Here is a 19,005-nt window from a genome sequence, read left to right as displayed (position 1 = left end):
TGGACAGTGGGGTTCTACATTAGGCGAGAAGTGACTGAATCTGCCCCTGGAGGGAAATGACCCCGTTTGAAGCATGCGAAACGCCGACACCTGCCATGAGTAAATACTTAAGAGGAAAACACGAAATCAGGAAAGAAACAATTCATGATAGCTCAAAGGGAAGCTCATTACTTTCCGAAGCGAGATCGGGATGCCTTAGAACATGCACCTATAAATCGACATATAAGAAGGAACAAGAAGCATGTGCTTGCTGCGGTAAAGCTAGGGAAACTATGGAGCATGTTTTATTAGAATGTGAAGACGTCTACCCAGCGGTCGATTTAGGCACCACTGGCCTCCTTGAAACCCTTGGGTTCAGCGGGAGCAGTGGAAAAGTAAACAGGTCCGCAATAGGCATTAGTAAGATGCGATAGGAGGGCGAAAAGTAGGGAAACGACAAAAAACGGAGACGTACAAAACCCCAGTTAGCAATAGGGGATCAGAAAATTTGGATGTGGAAGTTCGTAGTGTTTATCTTTTTTATTTTTTTATTGTTTAACTTCGGTAGGACGTTAAGCAGTATAATAGGAAGAGCTTGGTGGCGCAACCCACCACCCCGTTCCAAAGGGGGCGCTCATAACATCCATCCATCCATCCATCCTGTCGACGCCGCAGATCACTCTTGCCATCTGCCGGCTTTTCCTCAAAGAGCGCTCCACTTAGCCATGGCTTCCGAGATTCGAAAATATGGCCATGCCACATCCGCTTGTATTTTAGATGCCCGTGCAGTTGCTCCGAATTCCATTGCAGCCAGTAGTCTACGGCGCCAACACCAGGTGGCCTTAATTAATTTTTCTTTAGAGTATGGACAACTTGCGCAGGGGTCTGCTGCCTGCCAGCTCGCCAGTGTTTGCGCCCACGGTGGAATAATGTGAGATGTGCATGAAGTGGGCGGTGGCGCCGTGGAGAGATCATCTCCGGCGCTCAGCCTGTAAAAGGCACGAGTAGTTCGGGTCCTCCAGGGGGAGGTGGAAATGAGGTCACATGGTCCGTTTGCGCGCGTTTTCTCAACAACGTGTCGAGTATTTTAATCAAACTGCTTGGTCCCGCATTCTAATACGGGGTACAAGTCCTGCAAAGCTAAGTTCTTGTTTTACGACCGGGTCACCCTCGTAGAAACTGCGTCAGTAACCATGCAAGATTAAAGAAGTTGGACGCAAATGTGGATCCCTGATAATAAGATCATGATTTTAGCACGTAAAAATTCAGAATTATTTAAGGCGGCTAGCGAAAATGAAAATTCTCAATTTTCTTGATGATGGGCACTAAAGAATAAATTTGAACCAATGCCACGTACAAAAGTGAATGCGGGTTTTCTAGCATGCAAGTACTCAAATCTACGCAACAATACTTCTTATAGACTGCGGGCGTAATACGGAAAATCAACAAATGCCGACCAGGCTCCTCAGCTGCGCTTGCGCGGTTTCGTCCAAGAACATAGCTATCCGCACAGTCAAAAGAGGGATTCGCGAATTAACAATAAACTAAGCAGTTTTACGTGCCATAACCACGATCTCATTATGGGGCAAGACGTAGCGGGAGACTCTTGGCAATTCGGACCAGCTGGGGTTCTTTAACGTGCACCTAAATCTAGGTACACGGGTGTTTTCGCACTTTGCCCCCATCGAAATGCGGCAAAAAGGAGTTGAAAAAAGTGCTCGTCAGTGCCACAAGCAACCACCTTGATGCTTGAAATAAGTGCTCTCTAACTCTATCTCTATTTTTCTCAGTGTCACATATATGTATTTACAAAAGGAACAGCCCACGCACATTTTTTTCCAAGCGGCCACACGAAACATACACTTGTGACCTTAGGATATACCGTTATCTCCTGATAAAACTGTATCAAGTATATAATATTAAACAACGCCTACTCCTTACGCAATGTAACCATTGCGGCAAAATGCGACCATTGCGGCATTGCGAAAAGCTTAAGGCAATCCAGCTGGCCGACGATGCCGCCAGGGCCCAAGGGCTCGAAGCCGTCACCTAGGTAGAGAGTCCTAGATCTCACATCTGGTGTCCTAAAATAAAGTTTACTTTTCCTCCTCCTCCTCCTCCTGTTGGTAATTTGCCCGCGAAAACAGGCAAACTAAGCCTTTGTAAGCTGTCTGCTCTAATGACCATGCATCGTATATGCTACACTAAATTGCATATACTAAACGTTACGATTTGTAAGCACGGAAGAAGTTATCCATAGCATATAGCACGGCGCTTTGATGCGCTGAAGATTCTCACTTGTGGATAGTTCAGCACACCATTTACTAAAGTTACTTACTATACCAAATATGTTTAATTCAAATGCCACTTAGTTATTTTTTTCATACAGATCCATTCCCCATATCCAGAAACATAGATTAACCAAATCTTCTAATTCTCCCTGGTGGGGAACTGCGTTCGGGTATTGAAGGACCATTGTTGTAAGTTTTCTTCATTTCGACTGTCACTTTCAAACGTCAAACTGTGTATTTGCAAACTCCCATAGTGGGCACGACCCACAGACTTAATACCACCAACAACCACGTCAACTTATCGAGTTTTATTATCCTTAAAAAAAGATGTATCTCTCCTAAATGTAACCCATTTTCATGGTAAACTGTCCTCATTGCGTTGCGTCATTTCGTCGGGGGTCCAAGAAACCAACAGTGCCGTTTCCGCTAGCACGAGCGAGCACCTGCAGACAGGCACGCGGAAGCGTTCTATTTGGCCCGTTACTGTCCGGCAACGGTCACGCAGCTCGGCGGGCCTTCGCTCTGGTCCCGTGCCCAGTCCTACCACCCGGTCTCATCGGCTATCGTCCTTGCAGTCTTGCCCTCTCGGCGCAGAAATTCGGCTGCCGCCCACCGGGACACGTCAGCGTGAGCCCCGGTGGCTCTCAGGGTGGGTCCTTTCTTTATGGAGACGCTCCTTTTGCAGGCCCTGTTATCGGCTTCTTGCCTCGCGGCCGCTGATAAGCCGATATGCCAAGGGAACTCCGACGCGTCTCAACACATCTCTGATCGTACGCAACACACGTCACGTATCAGAACTTCGGCTCCGTTCGGCTCGTGAGGTTACGAAATTAGCGGACTCACAATAACGTATAGTTTCTCCTGTTTTAAAAAAGCAGGTCCACCATTTGGAACCCTGCGCATGAAATCAGACGCCATGAAGATAAGATCACTTCAAAAGCTATTCGTTTTGCATGTCTGCGCAACAGTAGAGACTTGCCTCTTCTCTCGATATCTAGTGCACACAGCGTCTCAGTTCCTTGACAATTGCATAGCTAATATTCAACGCTGCCCATCTTCACAGTGCTAGCAGAGAAGCTGATACTTCACTGACTAGAAATTTCCAGCCTTTCAAGTATCGCGCCGACATTACGCCTGCAGTGATTTGGTCTAAATGTAGCATAGCTCTGCGACATGATAGTGTAGCGCGAAAAACCGGGAAACAACGATTGTAAGGGACAGACAGAAACGAAGACGGCGCTATACATCTTCTCTTCATCTCGCATGTTCTCACACCTTCTCTTCTTTCTGTCTCTTAGAATCTTCTGTTGTTTAGCCCTATAATATCGTGTCGTTCAGCAAACACCAACTCACCCAAGAAAAAAAGTTATTGTATAGCGTCGCTCCTTCGCTCTATTGAATGTTGGAAATAAATTGTCCCTACGTAGGCATGTTTGTCCCGGAAACGACTTACGTTGGGGTGAAACACATCAAAAGCAGGATTTTTCAAATTCGCCAAAGGTGAATAGAGCGACGTGTCTTCCCCAAAGCATGGTCCTTGCCCGCACGAATTAGATTCGTTAGAAAGATGATGCAATGTGCCACCGTCTAATTCGTGCAAACGCGGCTAATCTCGCATGTGTAGTACATGTTCTACATCCCATCACCGACTACATATCGTCCAGATCTCAGCTCGCTTCGGCTTCGTTTCCAGCGAATGCTACAAAAACGTACGCACGCACCGTGGCCATCACAGCTAAGGCATGCAACCGCTCGGCTAAAATTGAGCACGCGGCGTCCCTAACACATTGCGGGTTATCAGAAACGCACTGTTTGCGCAGCGCTCCGTTCTTGATCATCTGTTGAAAATCGACTTCGCCTGACCACGGGCTGTCGGCTCATTTCACAGCCTCGCCCACTCTTCGTCACCCAACGAACGTCCAAGAACGCTAAACAATGGGTAGGTTAATGTTACGTCGATTTGCACGGACTGTGCCATCTCTGAGCTGCCCGCTTCTTTTGGTTTCCAGAAGATTCGTCTGGGTTCGAGTCGTCCCCGTCTGCTATGTCAAGCACTGTGGAAAGTGCAGCGATGTCGGGTAAGCGTGACGTTTATTTCTCCAACTGGAATTACGTTCAGAAAGAACTGTGATATGAGTAGCTGATGGTTATCTCACGTAATCGTTATCTCACCTAATCGTTCTGCGAAAACCCGCAAAGTGGAGAGGAGTAATCAAGGGGAAATGAGACATCCACCTAATCGTACCAATGACTACGAAGGAAGCCCAAACGGTTTCCTCGAAAGAATAACCTCACAACTGAAGGAAAATTCGTCCTGGTCCGGGACTCGAGCCCGGGACTATCGCCATTCCGGGGCAGCCGCGCTACCATATGAGCTAGCCATGCCGCTAGCAGAAAGCAGGCCGTAGTCGAATTTGACAACAACTTGAACCAAAGGCTAGGGTTTACGTACTCGCTCCGCGGAAACCCGCAAGGTGGAGAGAAGTAAGGGAAAATGAGATATCCACCTAATCGTAGCAATTGCTACACAGGAAACCCAATTGCTACAAAGGTTTCCATCATAGCAATTGCTACGATTAAGTAAATGTCTCATTTTCCCTTAACTGATCGTTATCTGTATCGACATACGTGTCTGATGACACGCGGCGAACCATATCCGAACCGGATATCATTTAAGATTACATTACATCATGACGTCTTCCAAACCGCGCAGTCAGTCATGAGGGATGCCATATATAGTAAAGTGTTCCGTAATAATCTTGACCGCCTGTTGGCTCTTCACCATGCACCGAATTCTCCTGACATTATCATCTCTCACGTTTCGTTCACATCGCAAAGTAATCGCCACGACAGGGAGCCGCACCCGCGACCTCGCGCTCAGCAGCAGGTCGCCATAGCAACTCGGCAACCGTGGCAGGCGCGGACAAGATTAGCACCGAGTCTGACAAAGCCAATTTGTTCGCTGCTAATGGATATCGATCAGGGTTAGCCATCTCGGATAGGCTGGCCGACGTTTTCATGCAAACGCCATCCTCGACTAAAGCGGCCCTGTCAGTCTTGCCGTGCAACTTTTATGAACCAGGTGGAACGTCGTCACATGGTGTCGCTGGAAATCTGCAAAGGTGGCATTGAATGCTGGCCAGCTGTCCAGTACCTCCACTTCATTATCTTCGGTGCGATGTAACATCATTCCACTATCTAGAGTCTAGATCAGTCTCTTTGTCAGTGTCAGTTCTGTCGTTTGTCGAGAATCACAGGGCAGCCACTGACAAGTATAAGTTTACTTCACGAAAGTCCTGCCAGCCTGTCTAAGACATTTCGCCGTGCCTGATGCGTTTTCAATTTGTTTTTATTGACATTAATCTTCATAGCGTGCTCTCATACGGCGAAAGCTCCATTCATTAATTTTTTTTATTTAAGGGTGGAGCCTTCTTACCATAAATTCGTTTCGATATGCAACGCATCGAGATGTTCATGCATGCGCACACCATCCCTTGCAATTGAATTATTTCTCCTCCGTTTTCATTTAGGCATTGGTTTCAGCGAGATGTCGAGTAAGTATTGTAGCTTGTTTATTTATTCATATATTTTTGCTGATAAAACCACCGGGCTGCGTATAGTAAAGAACAAAAATAGGAAGAAATCTGGTTGTTATTGAACAAACAAGGCAGATTAGAGCACAAACCACGGACAGCCCTACAAGCATTGAGTGATATTTTCCGAGTGTAAATACAGGATGTCGCCAGGCATCGAGTTTCGAATTGCTTTTCCTAGAAAGAGCAATCACAATGCTTTACCATCTGTTTCTTCTTTTTTTTTTTGTCTGCAGAGGATCCAAATTCTTTCACAAACATTGACGCGCATTTCCCACCCGAGAAGGAGATACTGCGCCCTGTTCTTTCTGACAAATCCTTATTGAGGCATTCACTGATTTCATAGCAACGGTTAGATCTGAACTGCTATTTCACATTCCGGTGCACTTTCGTCATTACTCTTCCAGTATAGGCTAGCGGTTAAAAACGTTTCAACAGACATGTCAACCGTAAGTGCTTTGATTCTACTTAGTATGTTTAAAAGGATACGTATGAATCGCTTGTGTAGGAAATTATATAGGTGTAATGAGACTTCATCTGCGCAGGGGGTTTATTCAGACCCGCCGCCCGGCAGAAATAAATACCTACACAAACAAATCATCACGTACAAATTACGGCACTTCGTACCGATCGAATGTCCTTCGTGTTAAACCAGCGAATCTTCAAGAATTCAAAGACTAAATCCTTAATGATGAGCTTCTTGCTTCACAACACTAACAATAACGACCCACCTGTCTGGTTGTCATTGACTGCACGCTTGATATGTCCCGACGTGCTGCGATTGTTGGTTGCGCACTTTCTCCCTGATGATTATTGTCACTGGTTCAATAGGCAAAAGCGTTGGTATTTGTAATTGAAATGTGCACTTTCGATTGCAATCGACCTTCCTATTCCCTGCTGCATTCCGTGAAGTAAGAACAACAACGGTGTTGCGGCTCGGCCAGTCGTACAACGCTCAACCCAGAAGAAAGCTGTGTATATCTTTACTGTGTTGTGTGTGTCGAGCTGTTCAATACATCATTTCAAACGCCTGCCTTTTCACCAAGACAAAACATGGTGTTGGGTTAATTTCTCTTGCTCAAACTTACGTACTTGCTCACTATATTGTCCTTCTCAAGTACCATATCCTTTCTCACCCCTCCTTTCTTTACCATTTCTTTAGGTGTGGATCCTGGGTAAGGCGTAATACGGAGTTGTCGCAAGAGTATTGCGTGATCTGCCAATGCGAGTTGCCCTAGTGACGTTGTTTTACCAGAGACTTGTGCAATCGTGCAGTCATTAGTGATCCGGCAGTTAGCATATCAGGACTCTCGCACCCATCGCGCACATCGAGGTCGCTTGCCGTTTCCGGATCCTAAACGCTCCATCAATACGGCTATAGCGTGCCATCCCTAAAGATCTACGTAGTAGCTCCGATAATCCCAAATGTATTGCTGATGTAATTTTTTTTTCAAATTTTGGAACGTAAAACGCCGTGAATATTACGTGACACCTTGCTCGGCACGTGTGTCTCTTAAACCAGCTTATGCATATATTGGCTCTACATTGCATAACGTTAGCTCAGCTAGCCTTTAACGTTAGCCCTCCTTTCGATGCTACATGGGGACGATCATGTACGAGCGTATCCCTTGTCTAGTGTAATGCGGATTCAGCTGTTCAGAAGGCTTATTAAGTCCCACCACTAGACTCACTGACACTTGCAAGCAATAAATACTATACCTCTCCGTTACTAAGAGATAGTCAGTGCTCGAAGACGCCGCCAGGTAGCAGCACTCGCACGCCGTGTCGAGCGGAATTGCCTATCAAAACACCCTTGAACGAACAAGAGCAAGAGCAAGGTGAAAGATGCGTTGGTTCTTACTAAACAGAAAGAGGTAACCAGTGGTTGCCGTGGCCTTTGAAGGCCCCCTGACACCTGCTGAACATTCGAAGCACTAACTCGTTGCGGCCGAGCTAATGTGGAAATAACGCGAAAAATGAACAGAAAAAGATGAGCACGAAGAACCAGAACAATATAATCCTAGCCGCGGAGGCCGCATTTCGCTGGAGGCGTAATGCAAGAACACCCGTGCCTCGTGCATCGGGGCACGTTAAAGAACATGAGGTGGTCAAAATTATTCCACATAATCTCATAATCATGTCGCCGTTTTGGCACGTAAAACCGCATAATATAATTTTGTAAGTGTTCCAGGGTAATCCCTTTCACTTATTTCAAATAAATACCACCTGCGTGGCCCGGTCGAGGCAGACAAACGATTTCTCCTTTCACACAGACAGCGCTCGGTTGGATGCATTGTTTCAGGTCATGCAGGAAGGAAAACGAATACGAGGGAGCTTCGGCTCCCAATATTAAAGCCTATTATCATAAAATATATAAAGTAATTGTGCATGGAAACCATTATTATCAACGACAGCTAGGCGCGACCGGCGAGTGAGCTATGGAACGACTGGCTAAGGTCGTAGCCGTCTGAAGGAATAGTAAGTTCTCGGTCCTCAATAAGAAGCCGTCAATAAGCTCCCCGTACGGGTCATATGGTTGAGACAGAGGGCCAAATGGTAAGAGTGACACTTTTATTTCTGTCGATGGCGTTTGTTATTTGTTACATACCTACGAATTTGTGTACTCTGAAATGTTGCTACTCAAACGCATGGAGGTGAGAACCACTCAAGGTGCCTGATCGGCCGGTAATTTTCTTTACTGCGATAGCAATTGTATGGGCAATCCAGGCGCATTTCTGCCGTCGCCGTGATGTTCCGTATAAATTCGAAGGGCGATAAAATCGTCGCGGCGCGCCGCATTCTGTATGTGCGAGTGAAAGCGAGCGAGGGTGAGCCGGAAAACGCGGCCCAGTCTCGCGTGTGCAAGCGAGGAAGGGCGAACCGGATAAAGACCCTTCAACTTCGTAAAGTAGCGACGCTCTCCTCCTCCGCCTTCCCTCCTCCTCGTTTCTCCTCTCTTTCACGCTCACTCCTCGACCGTGGCGCCGCCTACATTGCTCGAGCGTAGCAACGGCGCCGACATGCGCTCCTTGCCACTCCGCAGACGCTTCTCGAGCAAAAATGGCGCTGATGCACGGCGTGGGGGCCCACGTGATGCTATTAGGCCAATAGCGCCGCGGCGCGGCTTCGGCCAGATTGCGCGAGGAGGAGGCGGCTTTGTTCAAAGCGTGGCACTACTTCATGAAGCTTAAGGGTTTTTAGGACCGGAAGCGTGCCGTGTCCAGTCGCAGGCGAGGCACGAGGGTGAGGCGAGAGAGGGTGGTGGAGGGGCGCTCTTTTCCGGCGGATGCTGCTCACAGCGCAGCCGGGCGGGCACCGTATCTCGAACGCGAGCTGCGACGTGGTCGAAGTGCGCTCCCGCGCGGGCCTATCTTCAAAGCGGCCTGCAAGGTTTGCAGAGTGCGCGAAGTGCCGGTAGCTTCGTATGTGTCATGCTTTTCACTTTTCGTTCAAGTTGAAGCGAGAGATGCATCACGGTCGATTCATCCGCTTCTGCTGCCGCGATTCCTCACTCCAACATTCTGACCGTGATTTTCCGCACTCATAGAGCTAGATGGGTTCATCCCTTACCTGTGCGCGCATGACACCATGCTTGCTAATTTAGTTAAAACACGTTGGTGAGCTAGCTGGTTTGAACACGTGATAGCATGTGTAAGCGCGACTGAACGAGGACGTAAAAAGAAACAGACACACTCTGTGTGTCTGTCCCTTTCTGCGTCCTCGTTCATTCCCGATTACGCATAATATCATTGTTTATTTAGTTAGTCAGCGAATGTTTACAAGCTAATACGCCTGATAAAACTACCATCCTTACTTCGCGCAGCTATTGACTAATTTGCTATCGCAATCCGTGCTTCGCCTTTCGGGCGAAAGTGCAACATTTTTTTACCCCTGTATTTTATTTGACGCACGAATAAATTTGGTTCATCGATTTATTAAATTATTATTTATTATTGATTGATTGAAAGGGACATTACTTCTTACCTTATCACAACGATCTCCTGCCGAAGCGTAAAACTATTTCGCTATTATTGAAGACGTGCGAAATACCTTGCAGGGAGGACGAGAACCGGAGCATATATGTGGCTGCTGTACTCTGCCTGATATCCCTGGGGATAGCCTGCCTGGTGATCTTTCTCCTCGTTGGAACGAGTGATTCCGGTAAGCACTGAAATTATGGATGAGTCGACTCTTTCCTTTCACAAAACGAAATAAATTGAATTTTACTAACTTTTTCTAAAGGAAGCGTATCGAAGGCTTCTAAGAAGCTGTAATAGAGAGCTTGACGGAAGCCCCTCTGGTAGGGATGAGACGTCACAAAGAAAGATGTACACCAACCAAGCAAAACTTATCTGAATGTAATGAATGGAACCTAGTTTCTTCAAACGGCCAATGCCGGCTTGGAAACGGTTCAAGTCGGGAGTGCCCAACGTTTCTCCAAACAAACGGTGCTCCACGGCATTCATGAACCCAGGGTGGTAACCGCTTGACGAAAGATCTTTCCGGATTATCTGCACGTCGGAATTTGAGTCTTTAAAAATAAATTAAATTATAGAGCTTTGCGTGCCAAAGCGACTTTCTGATTGTGAGGCACGCCGTAGTGAAGGACTCCGGAAATTCCGACCACCTGGGGTTCTATAACTTGCACCGGGTGTTAAGTACACGGGTGTTTTCGCATATCACCCCCATTGAAATGCGGCCGCCGTGGCCTGGATTCGATCCCGCGACCTGGTGCTCAGCAGCCCAACGCCATAGCCACTGAGCAACCACGGCGGGTGGAATTTATGTCTTCGGGTTTCGTGCAAATGCGGCTCGCACGGCCACACAGGGAGGCAACTACTGACCTCTCGTGAGCTTCAGGGTGCGCGGACAAGAAGTACAGGTACCGGCCAGTGTGTCTACTCTTTCTGAACACGTTAAAGAAAGCGTACCATTGCTTCTTTTCACCAATACGTCCAAAAAAAGGCAGTTTGTGGTCCGTCTCCATCTCATCCGTGAACTGAATGGAATCTGCTTGATTGTTTAGATGCCTGGTGAAAGCTTCCAAACCGCAGCACTTGACTGCGCAAAAACAATCATCAACGTAGCGTAGACAAATTCTTGTCGTTGGGCTGAAAGAAGTGAGCGCACGACTTTCCAGCCATGCCATTGTCAGGTTCGCGTCGGTCACCGAGACCAAGGCAACCATTGGTGCGCTGGGCATTTGCTATTAGGCGGTCTTATCGAAACAGCAGTAGGTCTTGCCCAGGCAAAAAGTGAGGAGACTCTTCAGGTCGGGGACATCAAATGGCGACCGTTCTGGTAGAGCCGGATCTGCGTCGAGAGCAGCAGCAAACTTCCACGGCCATGTCAGTGTGAGTGGAAGTAAACTGACACACAACGTCAAACGAAACCATCACCTCGTCGTCGTCGTTGAGGACAAGATCCCGAACTTTTGCAACGAAATCGGTGGAGTTGCGCAAATGCGTTGTGCCTTATCCGACTGGAGAGGACTAAATTCTGTGCAGAAAGCTGGATACCTTTCACAGGGGGGAACGCGTAAATTCGAGTATAAGTCGCAAAGGGACATCAGGTTTGTGAATCTTTGGTAAGCCATAAAGCGCAGGGGTCGGACCATTACGGCAAAGAAGCGAGTTGCAGAGGGACTTACGCTTGCAAGAAACAAAGTGAAACACCTCCACTAGGAGTTTCAGTAGCTCTCACTGTACCTTCAAGGTAGGGTTCCGGGTGAGCCGGACATAACTGTTCTGATCGTCAAGCAGGTCCAGCATTTTTCTTTTCTACATGGTCGTGTCCAGGAGAACTGTAGCATTCCCCTTTTCAGCAGGGAGAATGGCGATCTCAGAGTTGTCATAAAGCCTCTAGACTGATGAACTTGGATGACGGTGTGCTCCACACTGCAAACCACCTTTCTCATGTCCAGGGCAGGACCAACATTAAAGTTCCGGCCTAGCTCAAGAACGGAGGCATCAGAAAGTTCAAGTCTGTGCGAAGACAGGTTATGTAACGCCGCAGTCCCGCCCTGTGGACGATGGGGTTTGGCTGTGTCCGAGAGTCTGTGCAGTTTGACTTCGTGCGTAAACTCGGCATGGCGCACCCGTATATTGGCCTCATGATTGGCGTGTAGCTGGATGCCAGCAAAGTAGTCCGCACAGCGGAACTCAAGGCGACATCGGGCAAAGAACGTCTCGTTATCAAGTTTCTGAGCTGTGTTCCGGCAGTCCAGTCTCCTTGCTTGGAGAACAGCCTTTCTGCCTTTGCGACGACGCTCAGGCCAAACTTGGAAGGTACAGGCCGGTTCAGTCGCAGAGAACGAGGGATGAGTCCCCTACTTTTGCAAGCCCGGTTAAAGTGAAGGTGTCTATGGAAAGCTGCCACTCGCGTTGTGAGGCAAACAAAACGGCGAATGTCGGTGGTTACAGCTTTCCTGCACCGTATAATCCTGGTCTGTATGAGTGCCGCGTGAGGATTCATGGCAATGACATGTGCTTTGACAAGGCCGACCCTAGTGGACAGCCATCTCAGTTCGGCGTCAATAAACGCCCGCCAACGCTTGCTTAAGGGGAAGTAATTTATGCCGAATTTCTTTTTAGCCGAATTCTATTCGCTGCAATGGCCAGTGTGCAAGTGTCGGGAGTGGCAAGGGGCAACGCATTTACGTCACCAGATGAGAATAAAGAGGATGCGTGTGATCCCAACGGCATTCGCTCGCTTGGCTTCCGGCGTGAACGAATACCCGCTGCACTACAATGGGTCGTGAGAGAGATGACTGGCTTTCCTGCAACAACTGCCATGGCACTACCGTACCTAAAATGTCATGCTTGGTTGTTCTCTCCCATACTACTCTTCTGGCTGTGGCGCCCCGCACAAACGCATCAGCAGTATCACTCACTACTGATAGTAGCCGAGGACCATCGATGTTGCCGGGTCACATGATCTGCCGTCGGGAGCGCTTCTTCTGCCCAATACTCCCGTAGCTGCACGGCCGGCAATGCAGACTCGAAGAGTGCATGTCCAGCGTGACAACAGAGGTGCTGTGAACATGGAGTAACCTAGAACATCAGATGGGATAAATGTGTCTATGATGATGATGATGATGATGATGATGATGATGATGATGCCATTTATCGGTATCCCTTTTGAAACGTGGCGGGGACAAGTGGTACCGTAGCTTGCTTGATTTCATCATATTTTAGTTCATCTCTCGCTATCTAACCTTTTTGTCTATATCTGATCTCTATCTTAACTTACCAGCGTTTCCCTGACTGCGGTTCTATTCAGTCCTCTCCCTGATTGTTTTTACATCAACAGTCTAATCGTCCCTTACTTTTCTCGCCTGCTGACCACCTAATTCTTCCGTATTCTTTGAACACCAACGCTTCTCCAAGGTGGACACTCCTTACGGGTCTCGTTGGTTGGATACCTTGGCATTCCATAACGATTGGCGGAGTCGTTTTTTGCTGCCCACTCATGCCTAATCCTGTGACGCATATCTGCTCCGGTATAGTTTTTGTTCAGGCAGCCAGCTCGGGCCTTAAATAGCAAGGCACTTATCTATGCGTTACCATACAGATTTGTCTCTCCTGGCTTATTTGGCGCCGTCTCCGTAAATCTCCGTCTTCGTGTCTGTTAGCGTACATCGCATCGAATTTACTGTTTCTGTTTCTCACGTTTTTTCACGACCTCCTTTGGTATATTTATGCTTTCAGTTACTGTGTACTGGATTACCGACTTCATTGACCTTTTCCGTCATTCCCTGTGCGTGCTTTTGATGCACAGATGTTTGTGCAGTTGAGCTGACCATTTCTTTTGATCCATGTTCCTTCGCCTTTTTTCAAAACGAATCTTGCTCTGCGCTTCCCCAAGTACACAAGAGGCCGAACCCGAGCCACCTTGCACTGCTTTTTTTTGTAGGTGGGGATTCACCGTAGACCCCCAAATTCAGTCGGCCCAGCACCGTCTGTTTAATCTGCAACGCCGGCACGATTTCTGATTTATAGCACAGAATTCCTTTTGCGAACGTTAGCTCTGGCACGGTTACTTTTTTCCGAATTCCTCGGATCACCTCGTGTTTTTTGTAGCCTCACAGCACTCTATGTTTTGGTATTGCTGCATTCCGCTACCCTTTCATATTTTTTTTTATTTTTGGTAAATGCTTGAGTAGGCCTTTCATTCATTTATGTATACACCGAGGTATACATATTGCTTGACTATACGTTGAGCTGGTGCCACGTTATCACTCGTCTCTTTATTAAAGATCATAATCCCCGATTTATCTGCGTTAACATCAGGCCTAGATTCTTCGCTGCACTGTCACTCATATTAGCAAGTTTCTGTAAATAACTCGCATTGCTCGCTGGTACACTATGTCCTCCGAATACGTCAGCCCAGCCACATCCTGCTCCACCTTTTGCCCATCATGGATGTGAGTGATCAAAATCTAATTTACTAATTTCCAGTCGTCTTCCTACGCCCTTGACATGAATCGTGAACAATATTGGAGACAGATGGCACCCTTGCATCAGTGCTTAGTGAGTTGCCGCAACCTGATTGTATTTCCGGCCTTCCTTTACAATTTGTAATCCTTTGTCTCGAGGTATGTACCTCAACAGCTCCACGAAATCGTCGTCCATGTCCTCTTGTTTTCTACGATACATTTTGGTCTCTAAGGCTTCTCTGTTCCTGCACCTGTTTATGGCTGTACTGCGCTTTCTTTCTTGTCCAAGTTACCCCTAATGACATCTTTGATGTACGGCAGCTCGTCGTCTCCATCGCAGACGTTACAGTTTGGCTCCCTTATAACCATTAGAAAATTTTTACTTGAAGCTGCGGATGACCGTCCATGGTTCCAGAATCTTTTTGGTGCGCCTGTATTTTCTTTCTTTTCGATATATATACACACACGAGAAGAAAGGGGGTTACTGAGGGGCCCCATTTTTATTAGTCCTATCATGGGGAGCCAACAAACACTGACACACCAAGGACAACATAGGGAAAACTACTTGTGCTTAATAAGTGAAATAAACGATAAATTACTGGAGAAGGTGGGGAACGATACCACAACCTTTGCATAAGGTTGTGTGATCGCTCCCCACCTGCGGGGTAGTTAAATTCTTTCATGAATCAAAGACGAACATAAGAGCAACGGGGTACACCTACGTGGGTGCTTGGTGGAACAAGTTTCTGTGGAAGGCAGTGTTGTGCCTTTCTTCTGTACAGGAAACCTTGAAGCGCATTTAGGTTACGGCAGAAATACTCCTCTCTCAATGTATTTCCAAGACACCAAAATATTATGAAAATTGTTTAAGATAGCGTAACTTGAGTGCAGTATTTTAGTTACGTACAAGTCTGACCGACCTGCTCGCTAATTTATCCCGTCACCCACAAAAGCGATGTTGCTGTTGCAACCGTGCATTCAAGTTAGCGTTGTGATTCAATGCATGAAAGAACGTTTTGTTAAAAGGTGAGTGGAACAACCATGAATTTTCGTGGTGACATTATTGGCTGATATGTCCAAGGTGGTGTCATTCTGCAAATTAAATCGAGTTAGACACGTCACGAAGACGCAACCGCTACAATTTGTAAAGTGCCACATGTGCCGTATGGTACATAATCAAGAAGTTAATTCGCGACTGCCTGTTACTTAGTTGAATGTGTGTTTCGATTTCTCGTGCTAGTAATGCCCACTTTTCTCAATAACCTTGTTGAAGGTCTAGAATTGCGTCAAGAGCATCAGCCGATTTTTAAGGTGTCTGCAAAACTGAAAAAAATTGTAAGCCAATATAGGCGCAGCTTCTGCGTCATTCGTATACTCTGTCAGAGAAGCATTTGTATGACGACACATTCTTGCCCTTGTGACCCGTAGAAGACGGACAAGATGACTTCGGCAACAGCGGCGTTGGCGGTGGTGGCGGAGGTGGCGGTGGTGGCGGTGGTGGTGGTGGTGGCGGTAGCAGCCTCCCTCCTCCGGTACCAGTCATTATAGAAGCTAAAACGCCAGCCTCGACGACCTCTCCTCCATCAGTAGTACCAGGAAGTGTACCGGGAGGACCGGTACCTCCATCTGGGGGACCGGTTCCGCAACAAGAGGGACCAGCTCCCCAATCTGGGGGGCCAGGCGCGCCCCAAGGGGGACCAGCGCCGCCATCTGGGGGACCGGGTTCACCACAAGGGGGACGAGCTCCTCCATCTGGGGGACCAGGTGTGCCCCAAGGGGGACCAGCGCCGCCATCTGGGGGACCAGGTGTGCCCCAAGGGGGACCAGCGCCGCCATCTGGGGGACCGGGTTCGCCACAAGGGGGACCAGCGCCGCCATCTGGGGGCCCTGTTCCGCCATCTGGGGGACCTCTATCTCCACCTGGGGGACCAGTACCTCCACCGGCAAGACCACTTCCTCCACCGGTAGGACCAGCTCCCTCACCAACGCGACCATCTTCTCCACCGGCGCAACCGAGTGAGCACTTGTTTCTTTTTTTTTCCGCGTTCATAAATTTTTGATCACGGCAGACACATGGTGCAATTAACGGTACCATTCGTCGACTGTACACGTCATCGGACGAAGGGATTCAGCCTGTGCGCGAAGATGCGGAGCACTCGTACAGGCATACGACCACTCTTGTCCAATATCTCCGCAGGCACATTTCGCGCCGCACTATGCCTGCGCATATACTTTTCTTCCGCCGAAAACTACAAACCAATCAACTGCGCGCAACGCTCCTTCGCTGCGGTACAAACCGCATCACTTAAGTGCGTGCATGCTTACCATTGGAAGACACTCGGGTACCCCGCAATGACGAGCGGGCCGCGTTTTGTGGGCTTCGTTGACAGCCACTGACTGTAACACTGTAGTTAATAAGGCTAGCACGATGGCCGTCGGACCCGCAGTAGACGTCGCTACGTCCCTTGTCGCAGCTCGTCATGTGAAACTAGTCTAACAAACTTCTTTTATCGGCGGCGAAGCAAACAGAATTATGAGTCTGATATAACGCTGGAAGTATACTAAGCTTGGCTATCCTCCTGAGACCCCTTGTACAATAATTGCACATTGCGGTCAGTCCTTTATAAAATTAACTCTGAACTAATTTAGTAGTCGTATCACTGACGACAAGAACTGACTCGGATGGGACTGCAAGGAGTGTATATTGGTGATGTCAAAAGCATTGCTCACATTCGTGGGTGAAAGCACTGGTGACATCACGTACACTTCCTAACATCGCCAAATAGACGAGCCCTCTGTGACGTAACTGAAGACACAACCCGCGGTAAACCAAAACTTACGACACCACATATATGAAGTCAAACGCATGCAATACTGGGTGCAAGTGGTTTATAGATATCACTGCCAACAGCTTCTGAAGTAGTTGGCACTGTTTCGATTGAGACCACTGAGTCATCACCAACTACGCAAAATTGGTAGGCTCGCGAAATGCGTTTCCAATACTCTGAGAGGAGCTGAAAATCCAGGATGCGACGTCACATTTTCAATCCACCGCACAATGTAACACTCTCATTTTTTTTTAGTTTGGCAAAAAAAATCTGTTTCTGCGACAACATACATGAGAAAACCGTTTGTGTATGTAAGAAGAGATACTGTTATCTTCATATAACCCTGGTCTTCAAACAAAAAAAAAACACTTCTTGTTTCACATTCGTAGCATATTAGTTGCTAACAACAAGCTGACTTGATAAGCAATTATATTCTGGCGGTGTCTTCGGCTACGCTCACACGTGGTATCGGACGAGGCGGAGGCGGCAGAAAGTTCACAAAATCCGGCCGTTTACGGCGAAACGAGCGGAAAACCAGGCGGTCAGTCGGATCGTTCTCGGACCGATTTTTTGGCCATGGGGAAGCGGAAAGCCGGTCGGCGTCACCGGATGCTGTGTTGTTGTGTGAAATGGTAGCTTTCAGTAACTCATAAGTCAATGAATTAACACACTGCTTGAAGTGGTGTGATGAACAGCGCCACCACGCGGACAAACTTACATAGGCTAGATGGATGTGGGCGAAAGCGGCCGTGATTTGCGCCGCTGTGGCGAAACGAATGTGAACATCTTGGACCCGCGCGGAAAAGATTTTCCGCCCGCTTTGCCCTTTCCGCCCGCTCGCCGCTTCCCAAGTGTGAACGTTGCCTTCCGGTTTCACGAGGATGTGATGAAGCGTTCGAAGAGTCAGGCACACCAAACGAATAGGAGCTGTGTCCAAATCCTCGCTCCACCGATGGTTGCCTCGGATCTCGGAGGCATGCTTTCTCTCGCTGCATGCGCCGCAAGCGACGCGGGAGCCGAAAACACGTCGTGGACGTCATGCTTCGGATACGTCCAGTAACACCGGACGTAGTGGCATGTTGTTGGGTTTCGGGAAGGTATGATAACTCCCATTACGTACTGGAATGTGCGTTTTTGTCTTACAATAGCACACAAAGATGATCGTGCTCGATTTCGCAGAAAGATATGATTATATTGTGCGGATTGTTCAGTGTGGCACTTGGTCAATATTACTTGTCTGGTTTTTAAGGAAAAAAAAAAGAGCTGCCAAGTTGCCTTTGTCTGCGTTTTGGATGCGTTCTTGAGGGATTAACAGAAGGCAGACTGTTAGGCCACGTCTTGTCGTATTACAGACGACGGAAGTTACAGAGTCGCCATGTTTTAATCATCGCAGAGTGCCAGGGACGCGCGGAAACGCAAATGCAAAGTTGGTTTTCGCGACTAGCCAGGCATGTAAGCCTATGCCAAGTGTCATACCGAACGATCCAGGCCGTCAAATGCCATATCTACAGAAATTTAGGCAGCAACATAAATTTTTTAAGGGCGAAAAGATTTTTTTTCAGCGGTTTTAAGAGAAACACGCAATTCCCTATATACAGCGTATTTGGTGTATGAGATACTCTGACAAGCACATATCAGCGAACACAATTAGTTTTGTCGACGCCGTCGGTAGCGAAGAACAAATATCCAAGCCATACTAACCACGTCGCTTACATCGTCGTTGCGCTGACTGCCTGCACTTCGAGATGTCTTCGTACCGTTGCTTTCGATCATGTCGCTGACGTGGTCGCTGGCCGCCACTTTCGAGAAGAGGCATATATATTACACATCATATTGTTCTGACATACCAGCAGACTGTTCTTTATTGTGCAGAAATT

The 19,005-nt window shown here is 47.8% G+C and overlaps 2 protein-coding genes across 2 annotated transcripts in view; both read left to right on the top strand.

The window, feature by feature from the left end:
* Positions 1–1,994: 1,994 nt before the first annotated feature.
* Positions 1,995–19,005, top strand: part of LOC139047814 (uncharacterized) — a 205,694-nt gene continuing 188,683 nt past the window's right edge. Inside the window, exons 1-2 of the mRNA XM_070521948.1 lie at positions 1,995–2,032; positions 2,686–2,919. Coding sequence (XP_070378049.1) covers positions 1,995–2,032; positions 2,686–2,919 — 272 coding nt within the window. The remainder of the gene's footprint in view (positions 2,033–2,685; positions 2,920–19,005) is intronic.
* The window catches only part of LOC135905700 (uncharacterized), a 37,889-nt gene continuing 23,089 nt past the window's right edge, over positions 4,206–19,005 (top strand). Inside the window, exons 1-3 of the mRNA XM_070521230.1 lie at positions 4,206–4,209; positions 4,280–4,348; positions 15,729–16,316. Of these exons, the coding sequence (XP_070377331.1) occupies positions 4,206–4,209; positions 4,280–4,348; positions 15,729–16,316 (661 nt within the window). The remainder of the gene's footprint in view (positions 4,210–4,279; positions 4,349–15,728; positions 16,317–19,005) is intronic.

This window comes from Dermacentor albipictus, chromosome 7 (assembly GCF_038994185.2).
Source record: "Dermacentor albipictus isolate Rhodes 1998 colony chromosome 7, USDA_Dalb.pri_finalv2, whole genome shotgun sequence".
NCBI classification, from domain to species: Eukaryota; Metazoa; Arthropoda; class Arachnida; order Ixodida; family Ixodidae; genus Dermacentor; species Dermacentor albipictus.
This window is presented reverse-complemented; position numbering and strand designations above follow the sequence as displayed.